We start from the raw sequence: 20,786 nt of genomic DNA on the forward strand, positions 1-20,786 counted from the left end.
GACAACAATTCTGATTTTGTTATTCAAAGGAATACTATCTGGTTATTGCATTAGGCAATAACCAGTTAATGAACAAGTTTATTACTAAAGCAATCGATTTTTTCCACATGGGGAAGATATAGCTTCTTCCTTTGGAAATTTGTAGCCAATCTTGTAGCAAAGTCAAACAAGACTGACTTAGCAATACACATCAGTGACAGCATGAACTATGTGCAAAACAGGCGTATTATCCCAATCTTTCAAACCGTTGGCTAGAACAGGAAAGCAAACAGTTAACAACTGTCAGATATCAAAAATTAGGAATTCATTGATCTCCAAGTCAAAACATGTCGTCCATTATTTTGCATATTGTCTGGGATTAATCCCAGAGTTACCTGCAACAAAGTGCAGTGATTATCACAAGGAATTAAGTTACTGAAAAATCATCAAATTAATGTAAAACCACAATGGAGTCTCATTTCTTAATTTAAAAGTTAAACATATTTCTATGTACTTACCCTGCACTGCGCAAAGTAAATTTAAGAGCTTTATTAACCAAGAAAATTGCACGATTTGATAACAGTTTTTTAATTCAGTGCTTGCAATAAAAAAAACAAAATGTATACTATCTAAAAAACAGAACGAACAAAAAAAGTGACAATAATTGTTATATCTTTTCACATGGCATTGCACTTTCTTCTATGCTTGTTGGTTCTCCAGGTCAGATCAAAGGGGAATAATTCTGACAACTTCTAAAAAGGTGCCAATGGTCTAACCCATATAGTAAAATTCATTTTACGTAACAGAAAGCATTTACTTCACATATAATAGAGCAGTTTTAATACACATTTATATAAATCCCTGATTTATAGAAATAGCTATCCCTGATAGCTATCCAGTTATCTAATTTTGTTATGGGCATATTTATGAGAGTTTTATCAGCTGCCACTATGCAGGAGAAGACATCTGTATGAAAGTGTTGTGGATGGCTTGTGGTCTGAAACTATGCTTTGCAAATACAACCTTTCTGAAAATTTTCAAAAAAAACACCACATCACAGAGCAGAAACTGCTCTTACCCTCAACTTCTTCACATTACAAAATGAACAAGCTTTTATAGGCAAGTCTTCTAACATTTTCAGGAGGCTTTCTTCTTGTGGACTTCTTCGAAAACAAAAATACTATCTAGAGAAAAGTAGTCTTGATACATGTTTCTAACTAGTCATTTTTAAATTCAGGCCAATTGAAACATTTCTATGGATTATAAACACACTTTCTTAAAATGCCAGCAGGACTTTTGTCACATTTTGCAGTACAGAAGTAGTTTTCAAATCTATTTCAGGTATAAAATATAATAAGCTCATTGATTTTATTATGTCCAGAAACAGAATAAGCACAAGGCATTATGACAATTAGGCAAAATGATGGATTTGAACACATGGTGCCTTTTGCTGTTAACCTGTATGTGTAACCTCCGTTAATGTCAGCATGAGTTACGTGTGCACTCAGAAAATAATATGCCCATAACAAAATATTTCCTTTAGAACTAATATAGTAGTATTTTTGTACACATTTGGGAAAAAAAAAATCACATATTTAGAAAGCAACATGCAAATGCAAATCCTTCTCCAAGGACTGTCTTTCCTTTAAAGGGTACTGATCTAGTTACCAATTGAAAAAGATGAACCAGATAATGAAGTGGCTTAAGATTCCATCCAGTTTTAGTCTAAACTTCCTTAAATAACTGATTCTATATGAATAGATGTAATGAGCACTGAAGAAGTTATCTAAAAATGACCACTGATTATAGCCAGTAAATTAAGACGGATCTTGACAATGTCAGCCAGATGGGTCTAGAACGCAGATTTACGTTTGGAACTTGAATATTATATAAGCATAAGAAATCATCATGAATGTCCTTAAACACACAGAGTTCATGCCTATTTTACTGAGTCTTTAGCTAGTTTATACAGCCTACTTTTGAAAACACCATATTCATAAAAATAATTTAAAGCCATATTTATAATACATAATATTTAAATAAAATATATAAATATATAATAAATATTTCATTAAATTAAACAATCTAATAAATTTAAAATTAAGACACATTTAGTCATTGATAGTTAAAGCAGAGGTCCTGTAACTTGTCATTCACAAATTTTAAAAAGTGTGTTCACTTTTTGCTTGACGCAGTATTAACATTGTGCTAGAGGCAATAACTAGAGAGACACAAAAAGTAAATACAATCAGACCATTACCCTCATTATTTATTCTATTTAGTAATACTGTGTTATGTGTTTTAATTACTGTTGCGTTAACTTTTTTTTTTTTAAATCTCCTAGCTCAGCAAAACTTACCCTGAGGTCTGATGGCCATACTTGGTTATTTCCAAACACATTTGAAATTTTTCATATATTTCACAGAATTTTCATAGAATTGAAAAAGTTAGTATGTAATTACAAATAGTATATACTTTTTTTATTATTATTATTAAAAGAAAGGGAGTTCTCATTGAATCAACTAAGCTCAGACTTCAGTGAGACTCACCTACACAGATGAACAGAACATCAGGCTAAGAGCTGTGAGTAACAGTATAGGTCTAAGTAGCTGGGAAAGCTACCTAGGAGAGAAGGATGAATAGGTAACCCTCTTCCACCTAGGTAGGATGATATATACATTATAATTTATAGTAGTTTACTCTTTGAGGTCGCACAAGTTAACTTTGCAGATTTCCAAACAAATTGGAGTTCATTTTAGAATTAAAATGAAAAATGTATATGAAAATTGCTTTCTGTATGACAGGAAAAAAAGTAATGGGAGAAAAAATACAGATATATTTACAGACTGCATAAATTAGCAAGAAAACAGAGGCAGAAAGTAAAACAAAAATATACAAGAAAAAACTCTAACAAGTACAAGTAATCCTGAAATTCAGATTTTAGTACATCTATCTACATATATATACAAAAAACATTTAAGAAGAAATCTCTTAATGCAATAAATAATTCTATTTTCTTTTCTAGAAATTAAAGAAATAAATTTACTCACTTCATTTCTAGAATTTCTTCAAGCTGTTTTCTCCGCTCTATTCTTAGGTTAGCCAGATGTGCTTCCTTCTCAGCCAAAGACTGCTGTGTTGAGGCAAGACGGGCTTTGGTAGAATCTAATTCCTGTCTAGTTTTTTCCAGTGCATTCATCAGCTCTTCTACCTAAATTGAGAGAACTTTTTAAGCTTCATGTTCACTACAAGATATAAAACTTTAAGTAAAAACAGGAAATAAAAAAAAGGAACTATTTTTACATAAACAGCTGTTAAAATCTCTTTTTAATTGTTTTTAAAATAGTCTTTAAAGATTAAAACCTTAATGTTTTCATGAATCCATCTAAGTAATGAGCAAAATTTATACAAACCAGAACTGACACAGATTGCCAAAAAACTATTTAACCTGGGCCACTGCCATGTAGAGCCACAATTCATAAATATTTCCTACATCACTTACATTATTAAAACACAGGAGGGTAGTAACTCATTGTGATAGCAATTTCACATGCAGATATATATTAATATAAAATTGATCATGGACTCCAAATACTTATAATGAAAAATGTACATGCACTTCTGTGCTAGATTAAGTTGTGCAGATAAGATGCAGATTCTCTACATTTTCAAATTTTCAAATCTTGAAAAGGAAACCTGGAGAATCTGATCTAATTTTGAAATTATCCTGGCTTTAAACAGAGCGGTGGACTGCATGATCTCCAGTTGTCCAATCTAACCTAAATTGTACTAAGTTTCTGCACTGTGCTTGTCTGCTGATGTTCTAAGAAAATAATAAGTTATTTTCTTCAGAAAAACTATGAAAATTTCTGGAATAGTTAAGAAATATAGGAAAATTAGGGTGATACCAATCATCCTTTGACATTGGTCTAAGCTGGATTTCAAGTAAATTGCTTATTATAGGAATTCAGAAAGCATCCAAATTTTCAGAAAACATGATTTAGAATTAAAAGCCAGCCAAATTATACCACAGTACTTAAAGAACAAAATAAGAATGGAGGTTCCACATAACAACTGCCTAGTGGCAGCAAAATTTACTTGTGCAGTGAATCACTACATTTGCTGAACCAGGTGGTCCTGAGCAGCCTGTGCTGACGAGGATATTTCAGTGTGATTTCCTCACTTTTACACAAGCATTCATACGATACAGTTTATAATAAAAGGCACAAGTATGCAACAGAGAATTCATTTATTTTCTGGAGATATACTGATGTAAATAATGAATGCCACATTTCCTGTATTTTCTTTCTCACCTCCTTTGTCCAAATATTAACATTTTATAAGTTAGCCAACCTTTTGGGAAGAACTTCTAAGTAAAATGAAATGAGAGCGAGAAGGAACACCTGGAATATATCCAATCTAAATGCTTCTTCTATAGCATGTTGTTCATGTTAAGTCATTGAAAAGTGTGTACTTTCATAAAGTGACAAAGTCTGACAATATTCAGAGCTGTAGTCATATCATAAGCATGTATACAAAGACAATAAGCTGCCTTCCCCCAAGCCTATGCTTAACTGTTGCTTACCCACTTCTGTTATCTAAGTTCTACGTGCATGCAATTCATGTTTGTAGGCTTTTTAAAAAAAAAAAAAATTCCTTGCTTCCCACATAACAGGTTCAGTATAGCAGAATTAATAATACAATCACTACTGAATTATAATCAGCAGATGCACACCTTGTTTAAAAATGATTCATGACCTAACCACTGTACACCAGCTACATCTGCAGTCTTTATAATAAACAGGCTAGGAAAAAAAAAAAATACCGGATATTGTAACACTCTGCACACACCTAAGAAGTTGTATTTCACCAGGGTAGAATCAAAATTATCAATGCATTTAAAGTACTGATCATCTCAGTACCGTCTTAATTTTTCCTATATTAGGAAGGACAATCAGTGTACTACTGGTATAATTGAAAGAACAAGGACTGCCAGCTTTGCCCTCCACTCTGTGCAGGTGCAAGACCCTGAAGAGAGACCAGGGCTATAAACAAACTTGAAAAATCTGGTTCCCTTTCATGGTAAAAGTAGCTAAGGGAAAATGCAATAGAAATAAATAAATAATAAAAAAGCTGCACTTGCATTGCAAAAAAATGGATAGAAGATGAATTGTATTTCTTTATATTCGGTTTCTAATACACCACCTGATAGTTCATTTTATATTTTAATGCACACAAACACAAACCCATGCTGTCTCCCAGAAGGACAAGCCTCAGCTACTTAAACATTATGTTCTCCCTGCATTCTCGGGCTATTTCTTAATATCCTCCTTGTGTTTCTTAAAAACTGCACAGTTTCTGCTGAAAACCATATAATAAAAACTCCAGACTGTTACTTAATTCCAGGCAGCATATATTAATGGAAACAGTAGTGAGGATTCAAGACTGCAAAATCATTCATTCATTCATTCATACAGACTCTTGCTTCAAGACAGTCTCTCATGTCACTCTGCACTTGTAGATTTGTGTGGCAGATGATGATCTAAAAAGAAAGAACAGCACCATTGCTGTATCTTTAGTACTGTCCTCCTTCTTTCCTTAAGGTTCAGCTGAATTTAGTATCTGGTCTGTTGATTGACTGAATGCTTGCCTAATTACATATATAAAACGCGAGCTATATTTTAAAGTATTTAAAGGAATTAAACAACTGTGAAAACAAAACTGAGGATTTGTTAGAGTATATTAATACTCATGTATTACTTGAGAAAAGTGACCAAATTTTAAGGTAAATGAAAAAATTTGAAAATTTAAATTCAAAAAGGTTTTCAAACCACATATCATTGACTTGTGTAGCTTTGAAAGTTACACTTGAATTTGCATTATCAACACATTATTTGACAGGTTGTTCTTCACTTTTGAATATGACTCAAGCTCAGATAACTGTCTCACAAACACCTAGAGCAGCAGAACTTGACTGGCAGGCATTTATAAAAGAAAATGTTTTTCAAGTATCCTATTAGCAAAGATTTTACTAGCAAATCTAAACATGTGATGCTAAAGTTACACACAGAACCACCCTACGTATATGTTTATTATATAGCCATAGTACCTATATTACAATGTAAAATTAAATTAGAAGTAATTCTATCCAAATTTATCTAGAAAATAGGGAAAAAGGCTGTGTAAAACAAACCAAAAGTGTATATTCTCTTCCTTAGTATTAGAATCAAATGACAACAGAAAATACAAGGATAAAAGTTGCTTTACAACATCCTTTAGTCCTTCTATAAAAATGGGGGATCAATTCAAGTATTACCAGTGCAAAATTTTAGCTTTCTGAGCTATAGCAAATTCTTTTGTTGCCTTTTGGGCCCATGCATGTGGAAAACAACATGACTGGCATGATCCTGCCTCTGAGTTTTTCAGGTTGTCCACTGTCAGTCATTGAACTGAGCCTCAGTCCAGTAACAGCAAGGAATACCTTTGCTTAATTTCTATATTGTTGTACAGAAGATCAAGTTTGTTTTGATGGTTATATTTACTACCTATGATACCCCATCCAGCCACTTTCCTTCCAAACTGAAGCATGTCTATTACTTACTGCATGTGCTTCATTAAGAAATAAATACAGAAAAGCCTCTCAAACTAATTACCGCTTACCAGTAACACTTTCTAAAATCCAGGCAACATTTTAAATTACTTCATATGCTGAAGTCAGTTACCATGCAGGCTACACCGCTATGCAGGCTGCGCTAAACTCCTTCCCCCGAGACCTCCTCTTCCTCCCATTTGCTGCAGCCTCCGTGAGGCGAGGCCGGCCATGCAGGGAGGCCTCGCAGGCCGCTGACACCTGCACAGGGACTCGAGGGCTGCAGATGCCCCAGGTCTGCTCTTCCTGCCCACCTTGTTACTTCTGCGCGCAAACTCGGCCATTTTAAATATTAACTGAAAAGTGGATATGAATCCATGTGTTGGTAGAGTTTACTGTGAGACTCCCATTGGATACAGTTCCTATTGGAGAAGTACTGTGTACCCTGAATACGTTTGCTGTTTTTTTTCTGTTTTTGAAAGATGACGGTCATGTTTTATCATTTGAGTTTTCCAATAGACACCTTTTTCATAAATAGACTTTCAGAAAGCTTAACTGTCTTCAGCACTCCAAGGATTTGACTAAACACTGTTGATACCTCCATTTAAGCTTACATTTCAGAGGGGCAAGAAACCAAGCTATTACTATTCTCTTGCTTAGCTTTGTGCCTATTTTAAATGAACGCTTTCTAACTTCTTTGCAGCCTCACATCTTCAAGCCCAATCAGCACTTTTTCACACCAACACAAGAAAAGAGAAAGCAATGAATGTGGCAGGAACATACAACTGCCTTACCACATTCTGCAAATTAAAGCAGCTTAGAGTTCAAGTGAATGACAGTTTATTAAAAATGCCCCAGAGCGTTCTTGATTCCAAATCGGATCCGGCTCAGCACAGCTCACCCTAACATAATGCAGTTCCAGATTGCGGGAATAGGGAGGGGGAGAGACAACATCATGCCTTTCTTTTAGTTCAAATATTATTTCTGCAGGATGATGAGGTGCCATCAACTTCCAACAATCAATTTGGACTTTTATATAATAAAATTCACTTAGATAAATCCTACTAGTTTATAACAGTTTCTTCACTTTAAGACAAAAATATGAAATATTATCATATAAAAGATTCATAGGGTTTGTAACATTTGCTCAGTACTGTTTCTGTGGATTTTATTTAACAATAGTCAGTCATTTTAAAAATCCATCTTTTTTCTTTTTCCAAAGGCCCTTTCTTTTCTCCATTTGCAGGATACCTGTGTTTTTTTTTTTTTTTGGCTGTTATATTCAGCTCTGTGAATAAATTGTGTTTGTTTTTTTTTCCACTCAAGATATTCATAAGATTGCAAAAAAAAAAAAAAAAAAAAAAAAAAAAAAAAGGAAAGACCAAATACCTTAAAGTTTCCTTTTGTTGTTTTACTCTAAAATCATTCTGTCAGTGGACTAAAAGATATAGATAATGTATTCATAGAGATGAGGGAAATCAGACTTATAAAAAAAAAAAAAAAAAAAAAAAGGATTTGTACACACAAATACCCACATACTAGCTCTTCTCATTCAGGCAGCAGACTTCAGCTCTTTACATTTACAGCTCTTCTGATGATAGGCACAAGGACAAGAGTGTGTGTCAGGCATCCCAGGGCTGTGTCAGTGCTGCCACGCACAGAACAATTTGACCTCACAACAAAATCAATCACACGCCTACAGGAGATGCAATGCAAGTTATACAGACCGACTGCTCTTAAAATTGCCAGTGCAGTCCTGGAGTTGGCAGCCCTGCAGTCCTACAGTTTGCAAATACCTTGTTTCTTTTTCTAAAGGGAATTTCTCCTGTGTACAACCGCCTACTCAGCTTCATAGCAAACATGTTTTACACAAAAGGGAGCAGAGGTAGCAAAGTGTCACACTGAGCCTTGCAAGACATCAAAACACATTCCTTGTCGCCCTCCCCTCCACTTTCCTCTCATCCCATTTCTCATCCATAGCCAAATTCCTCACCTCTGACTCGTTCCCATCAAAGCTTTTAAACCCAGGAAACGGATCTAATGAAACTGGTATAGTTATGTTGTTCTTGAACTTTTTTAAACAGAAAAAATCAGACACATGTTGTGTTTCATACAACTTTGGATATGTACAGAGAAGAAAAATGTAACCATACTCTAGAACATATATAAGCTTTGAAACAAACATCCTCAGTGAATGTTTTGACAGAAAAGTAAGCAGAAGATTTATAAAATCCAGGATAACTGTTCAGTTTGGGTTTTCAGATCTCAGACTAAGCAAGTAGAGCCCAGCGATATCACCCAGCAATGCAGGGTCAGTAGGATGCAAATTACTGCAAATGCTGCAATTCTCATGAAACATCCATCTCCATAGGAACACAATTATCAAGCAGGATACCGTTCTGCAGTATCTGAAATCAGAACCTTATTGAGATTACTTAACTGCATAAAGAAGGCTTGTAGGGACCACAGTTAGAAAAAAGGAAGTGCTTAAATTTCCTTAACATTTACTTTCTGGCTGGCAATCATCTTAACCGATATCAGGATGGTTTTATGATGCTGATGCATGTCCACCACCATACGGAAAAAAAAAAATCTAGAATTTAATGGAAACCATGATCTTCCCATAGATTCCTAAGGATTACTAGAAATGTACATCTTATAGAATGAGTAATATTTTGTCTTTATTACATTTATAGAGGATTTTCCAGACAGTTCTGGGAAATAGATTTTAAAAATTAACTTCCTTGATTTTGGCAATTAGAATTTCCACAACCTTTTTATTTTAAATATCAGTTCAATAAAATACAGGACCACAACAATGTATTTCTTGGATTCATTATATGGACTTCCAATGCATAGAATAATTTCACTCAGAATTGAAAAAACGTAACAAAATAATTTTGAAAATATGTCAGTTAATTGAAAAAAAAGCCTGCAAAACTGCAATCCAAATCAATAAGTAGATGTAAAAAAGCTCATCTCTGAGGACAAAATTGTCCATTGTTTCAATTCTATCAAGTGAGAAATGATTCACCTTTTTAAAATTAAATATGATGCTTGTTAACCTCTGTGCTGGAGGGACATGTGGAAGCAAAGATTCTCTTGAAGTGCAAGCAAAAACAAGGCATCTGCTATAGCCCAGAAATACTGTCATGATTTGAACACAGTTCACCTTGTTAAATGCAATCTCCAACTGTAGTATTCTCAATGAGTTTCAACTAAACACTACTGTACAATGAGCCAGTAGGAACATGGGAAGACAGCCCCTGCAAAACTGAAAAGGAGGGACAAAAAGGCAGGACTCTTCTTGGAAATTCCTTCACTAGCAGCAAAATACAGTTATAGGTGGAGTAGCTAATGTCACATTCTGATGTCTGTGACGCCAGACTAAAATAGACCTTCCCAGCATGTCAATAAAGATACACTATTCAAAGTGGTGCAAGATTCAGTCTACAGACATTCTCTGTCTGAGGAAAACCTCACACTGTCAAAGCCTACCTCACCATAGACCTCATTCAACTCTAAAAATCACCCAAACGTTCCCTGTAAGGAAACAAGATCAGACACCTGAGTAATTGTGCAATCCCACTTCTTACAGAAACAGTACCAAATGCAATATTTTTTCATTTAGTTTGTAAATGAATTATTTCCTTGATATATCTTACTGTCTTCCTCTCTTTTTCCACTGAGCCTCCTTTGAGCAAGTCTAGGATACTGTAAACGACTGACTTCAATTCTGCTCTAATTTGCACTTGCTTGATACTGTACAAACCTAATTATAAAAGTAGCATTAAAGGTGTTTTATAGTCGTGCAAATGAAAGCAGATTTTGATGTAAAATGTTGATAAATTACAGTGCTCCGCCTAGTGTTTCCAGAAGCATAAAAATATGTAATTGAATTAGCTATTGAACAAGCATTGATTTCAGGAGAACACTCAATCGTCCTACAGGACATTGTAACTGGAAGAGAAGTCTTTTTGACTTAAAACAATTATGCTGTGTGATTTCAGTGTTGAGTCTTTTTAGATAAACCATGCAAGTAGAGCAGAGCAACTCTTTAGCTGGTGTTAAAGTACAGCGCTGTCAGACTGGCCTCTCTGGTTAATGTCAATAGCACTGCGTATAAAAGGTGACTAAAGTGTGTACAAATGTTGATCTTTGGAGAAGGCATGCCTAGAATCATACACACATCTACTATTTCATCCACCAGGTCAACTTCAGGGAGAGAGGGCAAACTGCAAGTTTTCTTGCCAAAAGTTGATTCTTAGCACACTTGTTAGCTTACATGGCACAAAGCTACCTCCCTGCTTTTTTAAATCCATAATCCCAATATATTATTAAAGTTAGAAATGCTTCTTCCTTAGAATGTTTCCAAAGACATCAGGGAATCACACTGCATGTGTAAAGTCTTACTACAAAAACAGGTAGTTTATGCACATTAGAGAATTTTTCCACATACTGCAATGTGCTTACACATTGTGTAAAAGCAAGTTAACACTTATTAAGGTTATGCTAGTGCATGAAAACACTTGGATAATTTTACATGACAACTTTTGGAAAATAATATTTTCAATACAGTCTTTATACAAATTAAAGGACAGTAAGATGCATAAAGAGAAATAAAAAGATTTGTGCAACAAAAGTAACAAGGTGTAATTTCTGTATCAAGGAAATTTGGTATCATCTTTAGTAGTGTGACTTCCAAAAATAAATTTGAGTATTTCATACTCTTGTTCTAATGCAGATGTGCTTTTCCTGTTTACTTAACTATATTGCATATTTGTTCTTTTACAGGCACAAAACTGCCAGTGACATCTGGACATGTTACACACTTGAAAATTAAAATAAATCAATTACTATGCATATAATGCAATAATACCTATATAAATTAAAAGTCTACACCCATACCATGACTTTCCTTAGAGAGTCAGGTTCTGGCTGTGGCTCACCCATTTGCAAATCACTCCTATTAAGAAATGTTAATACTTACATACAAGTTAATAGTTACTTAATAATTACATACCTATAGTAAATAATATTTTAGTTAACTTTCTATTCATATTTTTCTAGAGCCACAAATGAAGCATGGGAAAAGAAAAGAAGTCCAAACTGTTCCATAAGCTGTTCCAAACACAACCCACACAATCAGCACAAGTTCTTCCTCTGTGAGCTCTGGCCCTTCACACCACATCAGCTGCACTACGCCTGGGTGATAGCACAGACAGCACGCAACACTGCCCAGCAACTTTGCAAAGAGAAAGAACAAGCAGAATTACACATACATGCACACCTTTCAGGAATAAAACTGGGAAGGAAATACTCTGATCAGAGAGATGAGAGAGAAAAATCAGATGGGACGAACAGCAAAAATACTGTTTCTTTGAAATCGCTAAGTTTCCCCTCAATCGTTCTTAGAAAGGAGAAGGAAGTAAAGAGGTTTGAATAACGGTTTTACTGCAAATTAGCTCCTGGAAAGCTCATCACCTTTGCTTGTGAACAAGAGCAGCAGTTACCAGTGAATAAAAATATTTCCAGGAGAAACAAAAATGCTGAACAACATATTCGTTTCCAGGCAGCAAAAGCAAAAAGCTGACACTGAAAATACATCAGTTACAATGAAAGCAAGAATTTCAGTTCTGCCACAACATGGTCCAAGCAGACGGATGCTCAGACTTCACCTATTTGGTGAAGTTTTGTTTGTTTGTTTTCTGATTCTCATGAGCATTTAACGCTGTAGCAGTCATATGTTCATTTGGCAATGTATTTCTGTTGATTGACATATTTTGTTTGGCTAGATTTAAAAATGGAGGAGGAGGGGAAGAATATTATAAAATTTGCACTATCATTCATATCATCATGGTTATATTCCAGGTTGCTTATTCTATCACAACATCCACCAGGAGAAAGAAAATAATAAGAAGAATGGCAACAAAAAATGGCAGTTAACTCTCACTCTTCAAATTCACTTGCTTCTTTGCTCTGGTAACTCTGCATGAGTACTTCTCCCAGTAGAATATGCTGGGATCCAATTTTCTCCATCTATTTTAGTCCCTTTGCAGCTTCTGAATATATCTATTGGAGAACTGCCTCTTCAGGAAGCTACCAGAATCTGCTGAACCAAGTCTTCCTCTTCCATATTCTCTTCCCAACCTGCTGGTCTAGGTTATAGTAGAACATTTTCTTATTCTTCTTGGAGTGCTTCAGCTTTTAACTTCTGCTTAACACATTAACTTAAGTAACTGGTGCTTTTGGTCTTTGTTTTACTATCTTCTCAAAAATAGGCTCAAAGATGTGACCTACTATTCAAAGAAGTGAAGTACCATTTTTTTGGTTTTCAAAATTATTACTCAGCCTGTGCGTGGGTTCTGTGTGCAACAAGTGTGATAAAGCAACTTTTCTAATCTAGGGATTAGAAGTAATTTTTTTGACTTGTGCTAGAAGAAATATTGAAGAACAACATCATTCAAGAAGCTGTTGACATTAGCTAGAGCTTTCTTGTCTCCTATATTACACTTCCTAAACTGTACATACATTGGGCAGAGTTTGTTGAGAATGGGATTCCTTAATTAACATGAGCTATCCTTATTTTCCTCAGCTAAAAGTTTGCTTTCCTAGCTATTGTCTCAGGCTCTTTCCCACATAAAGCAAAACTCAGAAGAGTATAATCAGAAAAAATGAACACATTGGTATTACTGGCTATATTTTCAGGTAAAATATATAGACTTTAAGGCAGCAAGCTAAGTGATAGGACTTCAAAACATTCATCCAGGAGGTTTAAACTGACCTTGACATATTTAAATACTTTCAACCAGATCAGTCAGAAATATATTTTGGGCCTGCTGGACCTTTCATGTTAAGTACCTTTGCCACAGTTCAAATTCTGTAAAATAATTGTCATCAGATTTATGTTATTTCATTTGCATGTAATCTTTTATTATGATCTCCTCATCCAGAAAAAGATCTGGTTTCAGAAACCATGTCCACATGAAGTTGTACATATGAAATAATCTAAGTTCTAGGGCACCTACCAGTGAACAGAAAACTTCACAGCTAAGTATACATTAAAACTATATTAGAGAGTTTATGAACAAATGTATGTTCACAGAAGACTAATGCTTTTTATCTTTTGAAACATTGTACAGTCCTTTACCCCACAAACACCAACTTTGGTACAGAAAACTGCTATACCCAGCATTTTACTAATTAGCATAAAGCATCAAATTTCTCTTTTTAGTAGTCCAGATAAAACATATGAAACAAAATCAAAAATGTTTAGATGTCTTATGTGTTAACTAAGCATGTAGGCATTCCGAATTGAATTTTTTCATAAACAGAAGAGCATTTCCATCCATTTCAAGGTCCTTGCTACTGAAAGACGATTATACTTATGCTTAAAATTATATATACACCGTTTCAGGTGGGCTATTTGATATCTCCAATTAGCTCCAGTAGGTGCTACAGTAAATGAAAGTTGAGCATCTGGTCTGCATTACGAGCAAAATCCTTAACGTTGTATTACCACAGTTTAAGAAGATCTCACCTCCAAAATGTTCAGGAAAGAATGGTAAAGAAAGCCTTATTTCTTCCATCCAAAGGATAATTTGAATAGAAACACCCAGAATTTAACTGTGCTCCCAGCCCATTCAATACCATATTCAGAAAATTACCAAGGATGTTTGAAATCATAGCTCTTGTGTTAAATATATTAAGACACTTTAAGAAGTTGGTTATATAGTTATTTAATTATTTTATACTTCATATTTCCACCAAAATGCAAATAATACTTGAAATATTTGGATATGAGGATAGCCTAAACATATTTCCAGTGGAAATAACATTTGCTTCATTTAGACCTCAGGCATTGCTGATGGCAGAAAAAGATTGGAATGTGCAGATAATTATCTCCGAGGCTAGTCAACAGCTAAAGTCCCTCATAATATCACCTTTAAGATCAAGCCAAGACATTCCAGTCTGAATCAAGGTTTATTTATTAAAGGATTTAGCACTTTTAGATCCCATATTGCCTGGAAGACCACCAATTTCCATTCCCAAATATCTGATTTCTCCAGTTACTTGGTACATACATAGGACCTTCAAAATCACTTCAATGAGCACATAAGGGACATCTAAACTCCTTTCTTGCACAGGGATGAATTCCACAAGAACACCTCTACACAGAACTGTGGGAGATTTCAGTAGTTTCCATTTACTTGAGGTAACAAGCGGTATGCAATTCCAGGCCTTTTTCTTCAAAAGCTGTATTTTTTCTGATCTTGCTGAGCGTAAGAGAGACTGAGAAAAACTGAGAAGTCCAGCAGCATTACAAAAAAAAGTCCAGTCAGCAGACAAAATGAGTTATTTCCTAATAATATCCTACTTTTCAGAGGTCTAACAATATTATGGCACTTAATTCAGCTGCTCTGTGATACAAAGTTATCATTGGTATGTTCTGCCCCTTTTCCTTAGGCTAAGAAAGGAAAAGGATGCAAGAATTAGACAACAGAGGTAACCAAATGTATATAAAAATCTGTTTTGAATGTTTTCTTAAATAGGGAGAAAGACACACATTTAATTTTTTACAACACTATACGTTAAGAACTTTCTTGTAAATTGGCTTTTTCAGTATAGTTTTTTTTTGGGGCAGGGGGGATCGCGCGACTTTTCTAAAATCTATTGTACAGGACAAAATATCACAAGCAATGGCTTATAATACAACATCAATTCTGTAAATTCATCTGTTAGTGCAATATTAAAGAATCCTTCTATAAATGGACAGAAAAGAATTATAGCCTTTCTACACATAGTGGATTCGGTCAACAAAAAACTAAACATTCACAACATGATCCTGGTTATCCAACTGCCCTGCCGTAGCTAATGAACTGTTAACATGTCTTCCTGCCTGACAGTGACTCCCTGCGATACAAACTATGAGTTATCCAGACAAATTTAGTGTTGTACAAGTTGTTTGAATAACCGGGATCCTACTGTACAGCATTATAAATATAGTTTGACTCCAGACATATCTTAAGGCACTTCATGTAATCCTATTCAGTAATCCACTTCAAGAGAAGAAAAAAAGTCAGTATATTTAAAAAAAAAAAAAAAAAAAAAAGCTCCCTTAAAGGAAAGCAATCCCCTCCCCTACCTTGGCCTTATATCCAAATTTGGTTTCAAACAATAAAATAGAGAAAAACAATTTATACCTCTTATACCAATACCAATTTATATCCTGTTGGGCAGGATAAATGGTGTCCCCACTTCCTGCCATTGACTTCAGCAGGGTAGAAGCACTACAGCTAATACAGAGAGCAACCCGCTATTATTTCAGGATTGCATTCAAAACCAAAATCATGTTAATATTCCAAAAATAGGCTTATAGGAAAAACCCACATGCTCCCATACACACTGTAATATCTAAAATGGGGGTCTTGAAAAAACAAAGAACTGAAGCAAAGCTAAGAGCATGGCTGTCTTTACCAGAGAAGTCAACTCAGAAATAAACACAACTGTTCATGAAAAAGATATTAGAAGCAGTAAATTTTATAGTGATGAGTGTTTTTAGGTGTATAATTTATGTGTGCAAACACTCACTGGTGGTATGACCAGAAATGCAGATATCATGGAATGAAAAGGAGAAAAAAATAGGGGAATGTAGAAGATGTGGATATATGCTCTACTAGGCTGATAAATAAAACTAGCAAACTTATATGAAAGACTAGATTGTGGCATATTTTTACAAAAGCAAAAACAAAAACAAATGTTGTTGATTCAGGAATGAAAGTTGGCAGGAAGCTGCCATTCGGTCTTCTATAGTTTACACTATATTTTTTTCTGCCAGATGCTGCCAGTGGGAGGTTTTATAGGACAATGATATACGGAGAAACTTATGACAAGCATGTCCAAACAAAGTAAAACATATTTTTCACAAAACAGTAAACTCTGATAGCTTTAAACCATGGAGCCAGAGGTAGCCTGAAGAATAATTATAGCAGATTTGTTAACTTATAAAACCTGCTTAAGGTATTTAAGTATTCTTGACTTTTTTCCAGAAAATATTGCAAAGCAGGAAGTGACTTTTAAAAAATAAGAGTTGAAATAGGAAAGGAGTTAGTCATACAAAAACACTGAATAGTAATGTGTTTAGCAGCTTGATGACAGCAAAAATAATAGATAAATATAACAGGCATCAATTAGCTACATTTCTGGTCTATTAAGCAGACAAAAAAAAAAGGGGGGACTAAGAAAGCATAAAGCTTGATCATACTTATGCTCATAGATGTCCTCTTTTTTAAGTCCTACTTAAGAGTTAGTTACCAAAACAGCACATGACAGCGCACCTGTGTTGAGCACAGCTGTGTTACAGAAACATGCTGCTGACACACGTTATGACAACTTTCCTCCTTTAATCCTAATATAAGGAAATAATCATTCTTTAATTCTAATAAGTGCCTAATAGGGCACTGAATGGGGCATAAGGACACAGACATGGCTGTCCCAATAGACACCCACAACTGAGTTGTCAGTCAAGCTCTCCGAGGGGCCATAAACAGCATCCTAGCATCCACCTGGCCACTACCTCTACTAGGTATCTGTGGCTTTGCTTTCCTCATGTGATCTCAACTAGGGGATCAGCAAACACATTCTGTGGACACCACAAGTCCACTCTGGCTTCCATTTGGTGCAAAATTGTTCTTAGAACCAAGAGGAAACTTGAATGTGGAAGAGAATAATTATTTAATTATGACAGCTGTAAAACAGTACCAGGATCAGAGCTTATATGAACACAAATTAACCATATTTTTCAGCTACCCTTTACATATATATTATATATTCATAACTGCAGTGATAGCATGGCGTTTGCATTTCAAGTGTATCATTCAGAGTTTAGTACATAAACTCGCTCAAGCCATTTTTCTGTTATTACTGAAGTACTTCTTTAAATACGTATTGACTAATCTATGGTTTCATACATCAAGTAGACTATTTTTCATATACGGATTTAAATCGGGCTTTAAAAACTGTACGATGAATTGTAAAAACAGTTTAAAGTTATGATTGGCTGATAAAGTGAAACTCTACTCCATTTCACTTGGATTAGTGTGCAGCTGCAAGATATAAATTCTGTGTGAGAAACAGTAGATTTTTTAATGCTCTTTGAATTATCATGTTTTTGCAAAATGAAAGACAACTGGTTTCATATGCAGGTAAGAAATATTGGCATAAGGAATGTTATTTGATTTTAACTTAGCCACGTTGCCAGAATGCATAAAACAGCTGCATTAGCCGAGTATCTGCCTGAGGCTACAACTATATTTCTCTCATCCTTTTCCACCTGTCTGTGCTAAAGTTTCTGGATGCTGGTAGATATCAAAACCCACTGGGATCCTTAACTATCACAATTATGAAGTGCCTCCTATACTATCCTATTGACATTTTCAATGTACACACACATAATATTAGTGGTGACAGCATTATTCCTTTGATTTTGCAACATTCTTAAAAGGAACATCATAACAATAAACTCAAGGGCAAACAAAATGACTGAAGTTATGCCGAAAGGGAGAAATTAAACAGTTTTAGGCTGACTTTTATTGACCCATCTGTAAATTTACTGAATTATTATGCCAAAACCACCAAAAGGTTGATGCTCTTTTACATAAGCCCAAATAGCTAGCACAGATAACAGCTAGGTAAAAAGGGAGAAAAATAGGTCACAATGTTTAATATTAGCTAGGTATAGGGAATTTTGTCCTGAGAACTTTTGGAGAATAGCTTTGGTGCCCCCAGAAAACAGAGAATGACAAACATAGTCTTTTTTTTTTTTTTTTTTTTTTTTTTAAAAAGATCAAGACTAGAGAATTATAGCTAAGTCAATTTTGATTCTGAGACATATTGGAACAATTATAAAACAGAATTGAGATTATTTTTAAACATCTGGAAGAATCAATATGGACTTTTCAAGAAATTCTGTCAAACCAATCTAATATTTTTTTCCTATGAGAGAGTAGTTGGTTTTGCTGAAGGATCAGAGTAGCAGACATTTGATAAACCATCTCAAGATATTCACATGAGGAAGATAAAGAAAAATGTGGTCCAAATGAAAGTAGCATAACACAAATGCCAAACTATTTGGAAAACTGAGCCACCAGCAATTCACTGTGGAACAGAAAAGATGTTTAAAAATGTTCCCTCCCTTCTCCTGCCTCATTCTTCCCACTTTCCAGACCATGTGTTATTGAATTTTTTTTTTAAACTAATATCCACAAAAACAAAGGCTTTAGATTTGCAGATGACACCAGTATGAAAACAAAAATGTAATTTAGAGATCTTGCCAAATTTGAAACACAGACTGGAAAAAACATAATATATAGCATGAACAAAAGCACAGTACCAAGGCGAAATTACTCAGCTACATCTAGGAAGGAAACAACTGTCTAAGCAAAGTTTGGGTGTTTTTTTGTTTTTTTTTTTGTTTTTTGTTTTGTTTTGTTTTTGTTTTAGTATAAGGTACTAAGATACTAAGGTGGCAAGTCAAGAGTATCATGTTGCAAAAAACAAAACAAAAAAAACACAACAGAAAGATGCATATATGAGATTTTTTTTTTTTCTCTACCACTGGCAAGACTTCCACAGGAAACTGGATCCAATTTTATTGGCTCAAAGATGTGAATAAACTGGAAAGACTACAAAGAAAAGTAATCAAGACAATCAGAATAGTAGAATCATGACCCACAGGTAAGACTGAAAAAAATAGCATCTATCAGCTTCAAGATGAGAAAACTGATGTGCAATTGACAGTCATTTTCAGATACACACACAGGCTATCACAAAGGAGAGGAAATAATCAGCTCACTATGTCTAATATGGATAAGACAAGAAATAAATGCCTGTAATTACAGAACTAGATGTAGTTATTAGAGAAAATGTTTAATCTCTATGGATAATGGATCCTGAACAAAGTCAGTAAGAAGTTAAACAAGAAAAACATACGTATGAGTGACTCATTTAGTATTATGGATTCAGTAGAAGATGCCTTCACATCTCTTCCAAGCTTAATTCTCTAGGGTATTTTTATATAAAATCTACTTATCTTATTCTTTAGGAGAAAAGTAGTGCTAGTAAGAAAAATAATGACTTGCCAAAAATCATTTGAATAGAGCCTAGTTTCCCAGCTAAGACAGACAAGCTTCCTAAACCCATCTGCCATTTGAAGAGGTAAGCTTTGCAGCAGGACTTTATAGCTCAGAAAACACATAGCTGAAGATTTGAAAATATAAATTCATCTCTCTACAGAGAAGATGAATTAGAAACTGTTGTTCAGTATTTCCTGCAGCTGAAGAACTATGGGCATCCAAGATCATTAGCAGGCAATAGACTTAAAAGGAACACAGCTTGATATAATATTAATTCTGGACAAATACCTAAAAATTACACAGCTACATCACACCGGGTACACTAATTCAGCCTCAGAACTTTAGTGATGTATAAATTTGCTTAGAACTAATTAAAAAAAATCTCAAGGTAAAAGGTGTTCATACAAATGCTTGATTCATATTCAGCAGAAAATTCTCAGTCATTCTGCATAGAGTGAAGAAATCTTGGCCACACTTCCATAGTTCTTAAATGCCCAAGGACTTCAGAATAGAAAAAGAAATGCTTATGGAATTCTTCTGTGCTTCTGCTTAAAATCAGGAAAGCCTATCAAAGAGTAGTAACAAAAAAATACGAAATGGTCTTGGCAGTTTCGTGAAAATAAATAGTTAGGAAAGAACAAAATAAATTGAAAAGACAGCTATTATGGAGAACAAAAAGGTTAGTACTAAAAAACAAAAAAGACAACAGGAGCTACTAGCTTGTGATCTGAGAATAGCATGCTTCCTACCCTCAAGGAGACTTTACTTTTCAGTGGCCAACTTGGCCTATAAATCAAACTGTTTATAGAAATGTGTATTAGCTGCTTAAATACAGCTGTGAGTAGAAAGATAAGAACAGGCATATACTCTTAGTTCTCTGTTATACAGTAATATAGACAGAAGAGCCCTACTCTAAATCTTAAGATAGGGTACATGCACATGCACATTTTTCCTTGACAACACTGTAATTTAAAATGTATAAATACACCATATCATTACATTCTTAATAACTTTACTGAAGTGCAATGACCACATATAAGATCATATGAAAATCTCAGGAAACACATTTATCTCCAAAGAAACCA

General features: G+C 34.6%; 1 protein-coding gene across 9 annotated transcripts in view; it reads right to left on the reverse strand.

Moving 5' to 3' along the window:
• The window catches only part of ERC2 (ELKS/RAB6-interacting/CAST family member 2), a 412,632-nt gene that overhangs the window by 202,836 nt on the left and 189,010 nt on the right, over window positions 1–20,786 (reverse strand). For all 9 annotated transcript variants that reach the window (XR_015913795.1, XR_015913794.1, XR_015913793.1 and 6 more), the window contains one exon: window positions 3,030–3,190. Coding sequence is in view for 1 of the 9 variants with exons in the window: in XM_088532042.1 (XP_088388168.1) it covers window positions 3,030–3,190 (161 nt within the window). In the remaining 8 variants the exon portion in view is untranslated. The remainder of the gene's footprint in view (window positions 1–3,029; window positions 3,191–20,786) is intronic.

The sequence above is a fragment of the Tinamus guttatus genome, unplaced genomic scaffold, assembly GCF_059628265.1.
Source record: "Tinamus guttatus ecotype Peru unplaced genomic scaffold, ASM5962826v1 Tinamus_guttatus_pri_ptg000451l, whole genome shotgun sequence".
Lineage (NCBI taxonomy): Eukaryota > Metazoa > Chordata > Aves > Tinamiformes > Tinamidae > Tinamus > Tinamus guttatus.